Source organism: Cyanistes caeruleus, chromosome 15 (genome assembly GCF_971803275.1).
Source record: "Cyanistes caeruleus chromosome 15, bCyaCae1.hap1.1, whole genome shotgun sequence".
NCBI classification, from domain to species: Eukaryota; Metazoa; Chordata; class Aves; order Passeriformes; family Paridae; genus Cyanistes; species Cyanistes caeruleus.
The window spans coordinates 18,352,161-18,366,094 of record NC_141715.1 but is presented as its reverse complement, the minus strand read 5'-3'; the positions used below and the strand labels follow the sequence as shown (position 1 = coordinate 18,366,094).

General features: G+C 47.0%; 1 protein-coding gene across 1 annotated transcript; it reads right to left on the bottom strand.

Annotated features, from left to right (window-relative positions):
- Positions 1–201: 201 nt before the first annotated feature.
- On the bottom strand, positions 202–11,500 carry LOC111942760 (cytochrome P450 2G1-like). The gene is made up of 9 exons (XM_086852100.1): positions 11,145–11,500; positions 10,008–10,170; positions 8,916–9,065; positions 7,075–7,235; positions 3,858–4,034; positions 3,206–3,347; positions 2,737–2,924; positions 1,607–1,748; positions 202–1,002 (listed from the first exon to the last, which is right to left on the bottom strand). The coding sequence occupies exons 1-9, from the start codon at positions 11,352–11,354 to the stop codon at positions 821–823; spliced, it is 1,515 nt and encodes a 504-aa protein (XP_086708226.1). The 5' UTR covers positions 11,355–11,500; the 3' UTR covers positions 202–820.
- Positions 11,501–13,934: the final 2,434 nt, after the last annotated feature.

The following is a 13,934-nucleotide window of genomic DNA, read 5'->3' as shown; positions in this document are numbered from 1 at the left end:
GGGGAAATATTTGGGGGTTTTGAGGGGGAATTTGGGGTCCAGGAGGAAATTTTGGGAAGAGTGGATTTGGTTGTTTAGGGGCACCCCTCATATTTTTGGGGAGGAATATGGGAGTCTTTGGGAGGGGGGGGAATTTTGGCCATTTGGGGTGTAATTTGAGTGTCTTGGGGGGATTTGGGATTTTGTGAGTATTTGATGGTTTTGAGGGGAAAATTTGGGGGGTGGGGAGAATTTTGGGGTTTTTTTAGGGTTTTGGGGGGAAATCTGGTTTTGGGGGGGAAATTTGGAGTTTGGGGGGGGATTTTGAGTCTTGGGAGGATTTGAGACTTTTGGGGGAGTTATGGGGGTTTGAGGGTTTTGGGGGAGATTTGGAAGAAATTTTGGCATTTTTGGGGAGGAATTTGGTGGTTTTGGGGGGAAATTCACGGGTCATGGGGGGTTCTGATTTTGGGAAGGCGATTTGGAGATGATTTTTTGGGTTTGGGGGAAATTTCCATTGATAGGGAGGGGTCCTGATCCCAGTGAGGAGGGGCATTATGGGGAGGCAACCTGAATTTGCAGAGGGGTCTCAGCGGGGATTCTTGATTTTGGGGCTGGATTTGGGGTGGATTTCAGGGGATTTTCCAACGATGAGGAGACATCTCAGGGGTGGGATTTGGGGAGGGGTCTCATTGAGACACCATCATGAGCTGGAAGTAAGGGGGATGTTGGGAGTGGAATTTGGGGAGGATCGGGGGGAGATTTTCCAGCCATGGGGAGGGGTCCCAATCCCTGGGCGGTTCCTGAATTTGGGGAGCAGTCTGGAATTTGGGGGGCAATCTCATCGGGGCAGCAGGCGGAGCTGGAAGTGGGGCGGGATGTTGGCGAAGCCGCTCACCAGGGGAGCCGTGGGCAGCTCCTCGGGGGGTGCTGGGGGTCGCGGCCGCAGGCGCTGCAGTAGCGAGGTCAGGAACAGGAACAGCTCTGCCCGCACCAGCGCCTCCCCCAGACACAGCCGCTTCCCTGTGGGGAGGGGGCGTCAGCGCCGCCCCACCCCAAAGAGTAGGGGGTCCCAAAAGGGCTGCGGGTCTCAAGAGGGGCTGGGGGTCCCAAAAGGGCTGAGGGTCTCTAGAGGGACTGGGGGTCCCAAAGGGGACTGGGGGTCCCAAAAGGGCTGGGGGTCTCTAAAGGATCTGGGGGTCCCAAAAGTGGCTGGGTGTTTCAGGGGTTGGGGATCACAAAAGGACCTGGGGGTTTCTAAGGGGTCTGGGGACTTTGGGGGCTATGGGATCCCAAAAGGGTCTGGGGGACCCCAGAAAGGGTCTGGGGATTTCAAGGTCTGGGGGGGTCTGTAAAGGGTCTGTGAGCTTTGGGATTGAGGTCCCAAAAGGGTCTGGGGGTTTCAGGGGTGGGGATCCCAAATGGGTCTGGGGTTCCCACCCTGAGGATTTATGGGATTTAGGGGATCCCAAAAGGATGTAGGGCCCCTCCCCAAAGGTTTTATGGGATTTTTGGGATTCCAGAATTTAGGACCCCACCCCAAAGGAATTTTGGGATTTTGGGGATTTCAGAAGGATTTAGGGCCCCAAGGATTAATGGGATTTTGGGGGGTTTTTGGGGTGCCCACCAGCTGAGAAGGGCACAAAGGCTTTGTTGCGCTGGAACCGACCCTGCTCGTCCAGGAAGTTCCCAGGGTCGAAGTTTTGGGGGTTTTTGAAGGATTCAGGGTCGTTTAGGACCGAGCTCAGCAGGGGGTAAATGTCTGTGCCCTGTGGGGTCAGAAGAGTCATTTGAGGTCAGGTGTGGGGTCAGAGAGGTCATTTGGGGTCATTGGGGTGACTTGGGATTACTAGGGTCAGTTGGGGTAGTTGGGATCAGTTGGGGTCAGTTCTGGGGTCAGAGAGGTCCTTGGGGTCATTCCAGGTGTTTTTAGGGGGATTTCAGGGGACTTCTGGATTTTCCATCACCTTTGGGATCAGGAATCCCTGAAGTTTTGGGGGAATTCCAGGGATTATTAGGGATTTCCTCTCACCTTTGGGATCTTAGGGGAACTTCAGGAGGATTTTTGGAGATTTTACAGAGGTTTTTAGGAGGATTTTCAGGGGAATTTCAGGAGATTGTAGGATTTTTTAGGGGAATTTCAGTGATTTTAGTGGGTTTTTTAGGGGAATTTCAGAGGGGTTTTAGGTTTTTTTAATGTAATTTTAGGGACATTTCAAGAGATTTTTATGGGGTTTTTTTAGGGGAATTTCAGGAGATTTTACAGGGGGTTAGGGAAGTTTCAGGAGGTTTTAGGGTAATTGCAGAGGGTTTTAGGGGAATTTTGGGGGGATTTTCATTTGGTTCTTTTAGTGGGATTTTAGGAGATTTTAAGGGGATTTCAGGAGGATTTTTTAGGGGAATTTCAAGGAATTTCAGGAGGATTTTTGGTATATTTTAGAGGGATTTTAGAGGGATTTTTAAGGAAGATGTCAAGTGGAATTTCAGGAGGAATGTAGGGGGATTCCAAGGAGATTTTGGGATTTTAGAGGCATTTTAGGGGGACTTTTTAGGAGAATTTCAGGGGAATTTCAGAGAGGTTTTCAGGAGGTTTTCTTAGGGGGATTTCAGGGAATTTTAGGGGGATTTTAGGGATATTTCAGAGGGACTTCAGGGAGATTTCAGAGAGGTTTTAGGGGCATTTTTTAAAAGAATTTCAGGATGGTTTTAGGGTGGTTTTAGATGAAATATTGGGGGATTTTGGGGTTTTTCCCTCGCCTTGGGGATGCAGAAGCCCCGGAATTCCGTGTCCCGCGTCACCCGGTGCGGGACGTTCATGGGGATGGGGTCGCTGCAGCGCTGGATCTCGTGGATCGTGGCATCAGTGAATGGCATCAGCGAACGGTCAGCGAGGGCTGGAGCCCGGCCAAAGCCCACCACCTGTGAAATCTCCTTGAAAATCTTCTCTGGGGGCCGGAAAATCAGGATTTGGAATGGGGAATTTGGGAATCTGGGATTGGAGGAGCGGAAGTTTGGGGATTTGGGATTTTGGGATTTGGGATTGGGGAATTTGGGAATTTGGGATTTGGCGACTAGGAATTTGGGAATTTGGGAATTTGGGATTTGGGAATTGAGATTGGCAATTGGGAATTTTGGACGCAGGATTGGGAATTTGGAGATTTCAGAATTTGGGATTCAGAATTTGGGTTTTAGGAATTTGGGATGGGAATTGGGTTTGAGGTCTCACCTTCCACCTGGGGGTGCCTCATGAGGAAGAGGAGGCCAAAGCGCAGTGTGGAGCTCATGGTCTCAGTGCCGGCAAAGAAAAGGTTCAGGGTAGTCAATTCCAGGTTTTCCATTGTGAATTCTGACTTGGGGTTGTCCTTTTCCTGCAAAAACCCAGGCATTCCACTCTAAAATCTGGAAACCACCCCAGGATCCCCTAAAGATCCAACCAAAACCACCCCAAACACCCTCAAACTCCTGCAAGACCCCTGAAAATCCCCCCAGGACCCCTAAACCCCTCAAGAACCCCTCAGAATCCTCCCAAATCCCCCCCAGTCCCTCCAGGACCCATCCCCAAATCCCCCAAGACCCTCCAGGACCCCCCCAACCTGCCCAGATCCCATGTAAACCTCCCAGGACCTCTCGTCAACCACCCCTAAGACCCCAAGACCCCCCAAATCCCTCAACAGCCCTCCCAAACCTCTCCAGAACCCTCCCAAAGCCCACAAAGTGCTTAGAACCCCCTCCAGGACCCACAAGACTCCCCCAAACACTCCCAGTCCTGCCCAGAACCTGCCCCAAGAACCCCCCAGAAGCCTTCCCAAGCCCCCGGGACCCCACAAAAGTGCCCCAGGCCCGACCAAAAACCCCCCAGGAGCCCCCTAAACCCCCACCTTGTTCATCTGGATGAGGAAGGCATCGATGAAGTCGCGGGGGCTGTGGGGGTCAAGGGTCCGGGCGTTGTCCTGCACACGCTGGGCAACGAAACTCCTCATTGTCCCCAGCAGCTGTGGGATGCGCCGGTGCGGGCCCGGCACGAACTTCAGCAATGGCTCGGCCATGTTGTACAGCTTCAGGGAGCCCAAAAATTAAAAAAAAATATTCCTAAAATTATCCCCAAAACAACCTGAAAAATACCCCAAAAACATCCAGAAAAATCACCCCAAGAATCATCCCAAAGTACCCCAAAATCAGCCCAAAATCATCCAGAGAATCCACAGGTCACCAAGCCCTAAAATCACTGCAAAAATCACCCAATAAATATTCCCCCAAAACAACCCAAAATCTTCCCTAAAAATCCAGAAAAATCTCCCAAAAAACCACCCCCCAAACCATCCCAAAAACTACACCAAAAACATCCCAAAACCACACCAAAAAAATCATCAAAAAAATAGCTAAATCTCCCCAAAATCACTGCAAACACCACCCCCAAACCAGCTCAGAAACTCCTAAAAATCACCCAAAAAAGCACCTCAAAAACACCCCAGAAACAGCAAAAAATCATCCCAAACACCACCCTAAAAACACCCCAAAGCCTGCCCAAAACCACCACCAAATCGTCCCAAAACATCCCAAAACCACCCAAAATGCCTCCAGAGCTCCTCATTCTCTGAGTGTGGCCCCAGCACCAACCAAAGGAAGGGTTTGGCCATGTTGTACAGGTGGGGAGCCAAAAATTGCCAAAATCAGCCCGAAAATACCCCCAAAACCCTGCAAAAACTGCCTCAAAATTCTCATGAAAAACACACCAAGAATCACCCCCAAAACACCTCAAAATTGTCCCAAAACCACAGAAAAAAACACACCAAAACACCTCAAAATTATACCAATAATACCTCAAAACCCACCCCATATACAAAAAACATCCCAAAAAGCAGTATTGAAAGCACGTTAAAATCACCCCAAAATCATCCCCCAAAACACCCTTAAAAAAGCTAAAATCACACCAAAAACCACATCAAAAACACCCAAAATCCTCCTCAAAACCATCCCAGAAATCACACCAAAACACCCCAAAAACTTCACAAGTCATTTAAAAAAATCAAAAACAACACCTCAAAACCATCCCAAAATCATCCCTAAAACACCTCAAAACGACACCTAAAACCACACCAAAACCACCCCAAATCACCTCAATCTCCTCATCATTGCCAGCAGTAGCAGGATGCACCAGTGTGGGCCCAGCATGAACCATAGTAATGGCTCAGCCATGGCCTACAGCTTTCAGGACACCAAAAATCCCAAAATTATCCCAAAACCACCACAAAAATTGTCCCAAAATTATCACAAAAATTGCCTCAAAGTTATCACAAAAACCAGCTTAAAACTCACACCAAAACAGCCCAAAAACGAACCTATACCCCACACCAAACCCCCCAAAACTATTCCAGAAACACCTCAAAGTCCTCCCAAAAAATCCAGAAAAACCACTCCAAAAATCCAGAAAATTCCTCTCAAAACCACCCAAAAAACCAAAACCACACTAAAAATGGCACCAAAAGTACCCCTAAATCATCCTAAAAATACTGCAAAAACAACTTCTCAAACACACCTAAACCAGCCCCAAAAGCACCCCAAAACCAGCCCAAAACAACTCTCCAAAAATATCCACAAATCATTCCAAAAATCCAGAAAAATCACCCACAAGCCACCCGAAAAACACCTCTTAAAATAGCCCAAAAATGACCGCAAAAGCAGCCCAAAACCACCTCAAAAACGACATAAAAAAAACCCCACCCTCAAAATACCTCCAAACCACCTGAAATCACCCCAAAATGCCCTGAGCTCCTCATCCTCCCCAGCAGGTGCGGACTAACTGCAGAAATGTCACAGGACAATCTTTGAGGACACCAAAAATCCCAAAATTGACTCCAAAATGACAGAATTGCCCCAAAAACATTAAGGAAAACACACCAAAAATCTCCGCAAAACCACCACCAAAACACCTCAAAATCATCCCAAAACCAGACAGAAAATCACCCTAAAAATCACCCCTAAATGCCCGAAAAACACAACAAAAATAACACCAAAACCATCCTAAATTCATCCCAAAAACGAAATTAACCCAAAAAACACCCTAAAGCAGCACAAAAAAATACCCCAAAAATACCTCAAAATCATCCTAAAACACCTTAAAACCAACCCTAAAATCACCCCAAAACCATTCTAAAACCATCCCAAAAAACTCCCCAAAACCTGACCTAAAACAGCCCAAAACCACCCAAAAATCACCACCCAAAAAAACCAAAAACTGCCCTAAAATCACACCTGAAACACCAACAAAACACCCCCAAAACTCCCAAGAAATTACCCAGAAACCATCCCAAAAACTCCCCAAAACAAACCAAAAAAATCCAGAAAAATCATCACAAAAACTTCCCCCAAAAAACACTCAAAAAAACCCCAAAATCATGCCCCTAAATCCCAAAAAATCCTAAATCCTCAAAACATTCCAAGAATTCCAGATTTTGGGAACTGAAGTCATTCCCAAAAACTCTCCTAAACCCCCCAAAATTCTCAAAAATTCCCCAAAATTCTCTAATTTCACCCCAAAACTCCTAAAAATTCTTCATCATTTCCTGTAACTCTGAAAATTCTGGATTTTTTGAATTGAAACTGTTCCTAATACCCCAAAAATTTCTCCAAGTCAGTCCTAACCCCATCCATCCCAAATCCCCCAAATTCCCAAAATTCAAAAAAAAATTCCCAAAAAGTTCCCCAAAATCATGCACCTGCACCCAGGCTGCACTCATCTCCCTAAAACTCTTGTCCATGACGTGCAGCAGCTCCAGGAATTTATGAATCACATCCCAAAAAACCCCAAATCCCTCAAAATTGCCCCAAAAAAAAGTTCCCCAGAAATTCAAAAACAGTTCAAAAAGATTCCCAAAAATCCCCCAAAATTTCCTGCTTTCACCCAAGAACTCCTAAAAATTCTCCAGAGTTTCTGTCACTTCCAAAAATTCTGGATTTTGGGAATCTGAGTGATTGGACACCACTCCAAAAATCCAGAAAATTCCTCTCAAAACCTCAAATATCCCCCCAAAAAATCCCCCAAAAAATTCCCAAAACGTTCCCCCAAATCTCCTCAGTATTCCTGAAATCCCACACCTGTGCCCAGGCTGTGCTCATCTCCCGAAAACTCTCGTTCATGAGACGCAGCAGCTCCAGGAATTCAGGATCCTGGTACTGGAAGCGATTCCCAAAAACAATGGAGCAGATGATATTGGACACGGCGCAGCTCAGCAGGAACGTGGGGTCAAAGGGTTTCCCTGGGAAATTTGGAGGAAATTTCGGCATTTTTGGTACTTTTCTGGGATTTTTCCAAGAAAACAATTTTTTGGGATAATTTTGGAGTAGTTTTGGGATGGATTTGGGGTAATTCTTTGGGATAAAGCAGATGATGTTGAACACGGCGTAGCTTAGAAGGAACATGGGATTGAAGGGTTTTCCTGGGAAAATTGGGAAAAATTCCAGCATTTTTGGGGTTTTATGGTCCCAAAATACCACCAAATTATCCCAAAATTCATTCCAAAAATCCACACTGGAACCACCCCAAAATGATCCCCAAAATCATCCCAAAAATACCTCAAAATGATCCCAAAAATCATCTGGAACCATCCCAAATTTACCCCAAAATCACCCCAAAGCTTCTCCAAAAATGTCCCAAAATCACCCCCAGAACTCTCCAAAATGATCCCAAAAAATAATCCTAAAAACCCAAAACCACCTAAAAACCACCCAGAAACCACCTAAAACCACCACAAATTGATCCCAAAATTTATCACAAAAAAACGGACTGGTATCAGCCCAAAATCACCTCAAAACTGATCCAAAAATCCCCCAAATGATCCCCAAAAAATCATCCTAAAAACCCCAAACCACCCTAAAATATCCCAAAATTCATTCCAAAAAAACCCAAAACAATCCCAAAACAATCCCAAAAAATGATCCCAAAAGCCACATGGAATCACCCCAAAACCAATCCCAAATGCTCCAAAAATCCCCCAAAAATAATCATCCAAAAAAATCAACCCAAAACTACCCCAAAACCTGAAAACCCTGAGGGGTTTGGCGAAATATCCAATGGTTTGGGGGTTTTCTAGGACTTTTCTGGGATTTTTCCAAGAATATTTTTGGGGATAATTTCATAGTGGTTTTGGGATGATTTTTTGGGGATAATTTTGGGGTACCTCAGGAATAATTTTGGGATAATTTGAGGGGATTTTTGGGGTGGGTTTTGGGTGGTTTTCAGTTTTTCGGGATGATTTTTTGGGGATCACTTTTAGCTATTTTAGAGGCGATTTTGGGGATAATTTTGGGGTGGTTTTGGGGGAATTGGGGAGATTTTTGGGGTGGTTCCAGTGTGGGTTTTTTGGGATGAGTTTTGGGATAATTTTGGGATATTTTCAGGGTGGTTTTGAGGTGGTTTTGGGGTCATTTGGGGGGGATTTTGGGGAATATTTAAGGTATTTTGGGGGTAGTTTTTTGGGGGGTCTAGGGTTATTTTTTGGGTGATTTAGAGCAATTTTTTAGGATTATATTTTGGGATCATTTGGGGGTATTTTGGGCTGATTTTGGTGTAGTTTTTGGGCTGATTTGGTGCAATTTTGAGGGATTTTGAGCAGATTCCAATGTGGTTTTTTGGGATGATTTTGGGCTGATTCTGGAGTGGTTTTGTAATAATTTCTTGGGATCATTTTGGCATAATTTTGGGGTGGTTCTGACATGGTTTTTTGGAATGAATTTTGCAATAATTTGTGTGGGGGGAGTATTTCTGGAGTTTGGGGCAGTTTTGGGCTGATTTCAGTGTGTTTTTGGGGATAATTTAGAATAATTTTGGACTATTTTGGCCTGATTCTGGTGTGGCTTTTTCTGGCTGATTTTTTGGGATAATTTCCATGATTTTTCCCACCTCCTAAAACCCTCCGAAGTCCCCCAAAATTTGATACGTTGGGTTTTCTGGAACTCGTGGAGCAGCTCCTGGGCCTCCTCCTGGATCAGGCTCTCGATGCTCTGGCGGCCCATCCCAAAATCCCGGAGCACCATCAGGGAGAAGCGCCGGAGCTGCCGCCAGCGCTCCCCATCCGCAAAAACCACACCTGGAATGAGGAAAAATCTATGGGAATTGGGAAAAATCCATTAGGAAGAAAGTGGGGTTAAAAACAATGGGAAATGGGAAAAAACAGGAGAGAAATCCATGAGAAGAGGGGAAATGGGGAAAATTCCATGGGAAGGGGCAGAAATTGGAAATGTGGAAAAAATCCATGGAAAAGAGTGGTAAATCTGTCAGGGAAAAGTGCCAGAGCTGCTGCCAGTGCTCCCCATCCCAGAAAATCACACCTGGAATGGTAAAAAATTCATGCGAATAAGGAAAATGCATCGGGGGAAGAAAAATCTCTGGGAAATGGGGAAGAATTCATAGGAAATGGGGAAAAAAACATTGGGAAAGGGAAGAAAATTGAGGGAATATGGAAAAAATCCAGGGGAAATGGGGAAAAACAATGGAACTAGGAAAAAAACCCATTGGGAAGGGGCAGAAATTCGGAAAATTTGTGTTAAATTCATGGAAAATCAAGGAAAATGGGGAATCCAGGGTATTTTGAAGATGGTTTTGGAGTGGGTTTGGCATGAATTCTGGGGTAATTTTGGGGTGTTTTGGAGTATTTTTGGTGTTTTTTGAAATAAATTTTGAGATAACTTTGAGGTGATTTGGGGGATTTTTTGGAATTTTTTTTTTTGTGTGGTCTTGTGATTTTTTGGGGGTTTTTTGGGGGATGAATTTTGAGAAAATTTTGGGATGGTTTTGGGGTATTTTTGAGGATCCTTTTGGCTGATTTTTGGGGATAATTTGGAGTACTTTTTTGGTGCATTTTGGGGTATTTTTTGGGGGGTTGGGGATCGTGTTGGGGTATTTTTGGTGGTTTTTTTGGCTTTGGGATAATTTTGGGGGGTTTCTGAAGTGGATTTGGGTTTTTAGGGGGCCTGTTTGGGGTGGATTTAGGGTATTTTTGGGATATGTTTGGGGTGATTTGGGCTCTCACCATATCCCCTGAAGGTGCTCTCCAGAGTTGGCATCTGCCCACACTCTGAGAACACCTCGGGGTTCCCCACGAGTGCCTCGTGCACAGCCTGGGTCCCACACAGCACCAGCACTGGCCGGGGCCCCAGCCACACTGTGAACACTGGCCCGTAGGGGTCACTCAGCTGCCAGGGGTCAGCGGGGTCAGGGACAGTGAAAACCCCACCAAAATCCCATGAAGATTTTTTAAAATCACATTCAAATACAGTAAAATTCACCCAAATCCCATCAAAATTGACCCAAATCAAGTCCAGCTAATCTGGGCACACTGGGCAAGACTGTTCACTCAGCTGGGAGGGGTCAGCAGGGTCAGCAATATCAAAAACTCCACAAAAACCCCATTAATATTTTTTAAAATCCCATTAAAATAAAAAATAATCCCATTAAGATTGACAAAAATCCCACTAAAATTCGGCAAAATTTAAGGTAATGGCACCAAAATCGACCTAAATGAACCCAAACTGGTCCCAGCTGCACAGCAGTCCCTGGGCCAGACCGGTCACTCAGCTGAGAGGGGTCAGCAGAGTCAGGGATAGTAAAAATCTGACAAAAATCCCATAAAAAATAAAAAAAAAATCCATAAAAAAACCATAAAAATCCCCCCAAATTCACCCAAATCCCACAAAATTTGCCGTAAATTGACCCAAATTCCATCAAAACCCACCCAAACCTCCCCAAATTCCCTTAAAATCTCCCCAAATCCCCAGAATTCCCAAAATTCCCACTTTGAGCAGTGCCCAGAACTGCCGGGGTCGCTGGAGTCCCCCCCCCCCCCCCCCCCCCCCAAATCCCACAAAATTCTGAAAATTCCAGGAGGAAAAAAGCCCCAAATCACCCCAAATCACCCCAAAATTCCCAGAAATTCCCCAAATCCCCAAATTTCTCCAAAATTCACACCTTGAGCAGAATCTGGTCGGTGCAGGGGGGTCCCAAACCCCTCTAAAACTACCCCAAAAACTCCCTAAAAACCCCTAAAACACCCTTTTAAAGCCTTCAAAAATACCGAAAAAAAATATCAAAAAATCCCCAAAACTTCAAAATTCTCCAAAATTCCCCAAATCCCCAAACCCCACCTTTCCCGAAAGCCCCAAGTTCCCACCTTGAGCAGGGACTGCAGCGTGCGGAACGGGGACACCTGGAGGAGGTTTCCGAGCAGCGGCAGCGCTGGGGGGCCCGGGGGGAGTCGGGCTGCGATCGCGCGATGTCGCGACAGCTGCGCCAGCAGTGCCAGCGCCAGCAGCGCTAACAGGGCCACCAGCACAGGAGCCATGGTGGCACTTGGGAACACCTGGGGACAATCTGGGAACATTTTAAACCGGGGCAGAGGCGGCACAAAGGGCGAGGGTGGAGCCCAAAGCGTCTGCCCGGACCGTTCTGGGGACAGGGAGGGGACAGCCTAGGGACAGGACTGAGGACAGTCCGAGGGTCTCACAGACTCGGGGACAGGGAAGTGACACCATGGCGACACCCTGAGGACGCTGTGGGGAGCGTCCCTACCCTGTCCCCATGTCCCTCCGTTGTCCCCTCACTGTTGTCCCCTCTCTGTCCCCAAGCCTGTGCCACCCTCGGACTGTTCCCATCCTGCGGTCCCTGTCCCCTGCGGGTGCCCCAGGCCGGGAGGAGGAGGGAGGGGACAAAGGGGACAAAGGGGGGACAAAGGTGACACCGCTTGCACAACCCCGGGGCAAGGGCGAGGAGCGGGCCTCGAGGACACGCAGGTGACAGTGCGGGTAACAAGAGGGACACACACGTGACACCCGTGCCCCGAGGCCCGGGAGTATCCCCAAGTCCCCGGTCCCATTTCAGGGTCCCCCTGTCCCTCCCCTCCCCCTCTGGTCACTCCCCGCTTCGAGTGCAGTCGGAAAATCCCGGGAAAATCTTTGTGATGCCAGAACCTTCATCCCATCCCCACCATCCTTCTCCCGAGATCTTTCTCCCCTCCTCCTTTTCCTCATCCCGAGATTTTCCTCCTCCCCATTATCCCGGGATCTTCATCCCCCTCCTCTGCCTTCCCGGGATCTTCCTCACACCCCCGCACTCACCCCCCACTATCCCAGGAAAATCTTTTCCTCCTGTTACCTCAGGAAAAATTTCTCCATCCCAGCACTTTCCTCCTCCACATCTTCGTAATCCTGAAAAGAACAGGTAAGGAGACCAGCTCCTTTTTAATGCCTTTATTGAGGGCAGCTCTAGGTGGGGGAGCTCAACCACTGCTGCTCCCAATGGACAACCCAGAGGAGAAGATGTACAGCTTTGCCACATGGCAGAGCTGGGGCTTCCGTCCTCACGAGAGTCCCAAGGAAAACACTGGTTCCTTGTAAATCTAGGGTAGTCATGGATAGCAAGCATTGTTTAGTTATGGCAACAAGGTCTGGAAAATCAGTAAGTTGTGCAATGTTCTCCCTTGCTCCTCAACATAGTTTGGAATCTGGTTTTGTTCCATGGCTCGCTGATTCTATAGGGGTCTTTAGATGTTAATTCCACTTCTCCTGGGTGCTATCCCCCATGGGAGTTGGGCTCATCTACACACTGGGTGCTGTCATCGGTTGCCATTGAGGGGTGACAGAAGCAGCACAGGCAATAGACAAGGCCAGGTGGCAATTAACAAGGTTGGTACAACAACATTGATATTTAACAAACATCACACAACATGAGGTATATTTACAAAGTAGGCACCTTATGGTGACAACATTCTACTGTCCCGGCCATGGGGGGGCCTCGGGGGGGCCCCCCCATTGCTGTCACCGCTGTTGTGGCTGGTGGGGGCCACTGCCCTGGGGGCGACCCCAGCCCTGTCCAGTGAGTGCGGGGTGGACACCCGAATTTGGGGGTCCCGGTTTTGGGGAGGTCCTGATTTTTGGGATTCCCGATTTTTGGACTCCCGGTTTTGGGAGTGTGTCCTGGGACAGAAGGGGCCCAGTTTTGGGGTGTCCTGATTTTGGGGTATTGAAATTTTCAGGGTACCAATTTTGAAAGATTCTGATTTGGATTTTTTTGGGGGTGGGGGTCCCAGTTTTGGGAGGTCCCAGGGACAGGAGGGCCCAGGTTTTGGGGGGGTTCTGGGGACAGAAGCCTGAGTTTGGAGAATCCTGATTTCGGGCAGGTCCAGATTTTAGGGAATCTCAGTTTTGGGATTTCCTGGGTTTGGGGTGTCTGATTTTGGCGGATTCCTGTTTTTAGGGGATCCCAGTTTCAGAGGGTCTCAGGCTCAGGAGGATCCCAATTTTGGGGATTCTCGAATTTGAAGGATCCCAGTTTTGAAGGATCCTGATTTTGCAGGCTTTGAAGGTGGTGCAGGGGTTCCTGGTTTTGGAGGATCCTGATTTGGAGGGATTTTGCTTTTGGGGGGGTTCCGGGCTTGGGGATCCCAATCTTGGGAGATCCTGGTCTTGGGGGAATCCTGGTATGGAGGGGGGGGGGGTCTGCTTTTGGGGTTCCCAATTTTAGAAAGATCTCAATTTTAAGGAATCCCATTATTGGGACATCCTGATTTTAAGGTTTCCCAATTATGGGGTTTCACAATTTTAGTGAATCCCGTTTTTAGAAGGCATCACAATTTAGAGGAGATCCCAAATATTGATGCTATAAATGAAATTAGAATTTTCACAACTAGGTCACTTGGTTTAATGGCACTTTCATTAAAAATGAATACAATTTAATAAATTGAATGGTAATTTGGTATAAAAGAATACAGTTTAGTAAAATAATATAATTTAGCAAAAAAACTTACAATTTATATATATAATCTGCCAGTAATTAAGTATGATTAAAGCATAGGCAAAACTGACTGGAGTACAGGGAGGGCTTCTCACCCCACCTCACGTACAAAACAAATCACTTCAAGCTAAACTTATATACTGTATGCTTATACATATTCATTAATGTTTCC

Bases quoted from the DNA above. Each gene is read 5' to 3' on its own strand.
- LOC111942760 (XM_086852100.1), bottom strand. From the start codon at position 11,354: ATGTTCCCAGATTGTCCCCAGGTGTTCCCAAGTGCCACCATGGCTCCT. The intron at 4,035-7,074 runs GTGTGGGATTTC...GGCTCCCTGAAG, and splicing joins TGAGCACAGCCTGGGCACAG to CTGTACAACATGGCCGAGCC. The intron at 3,348-3,857 runs GTGGGGGTTTAG...GGGTTTTTGCAG, and splicing joins TCCTCATCCAGATGAACAAG to GAAAAGGACAACCCCAAGTC.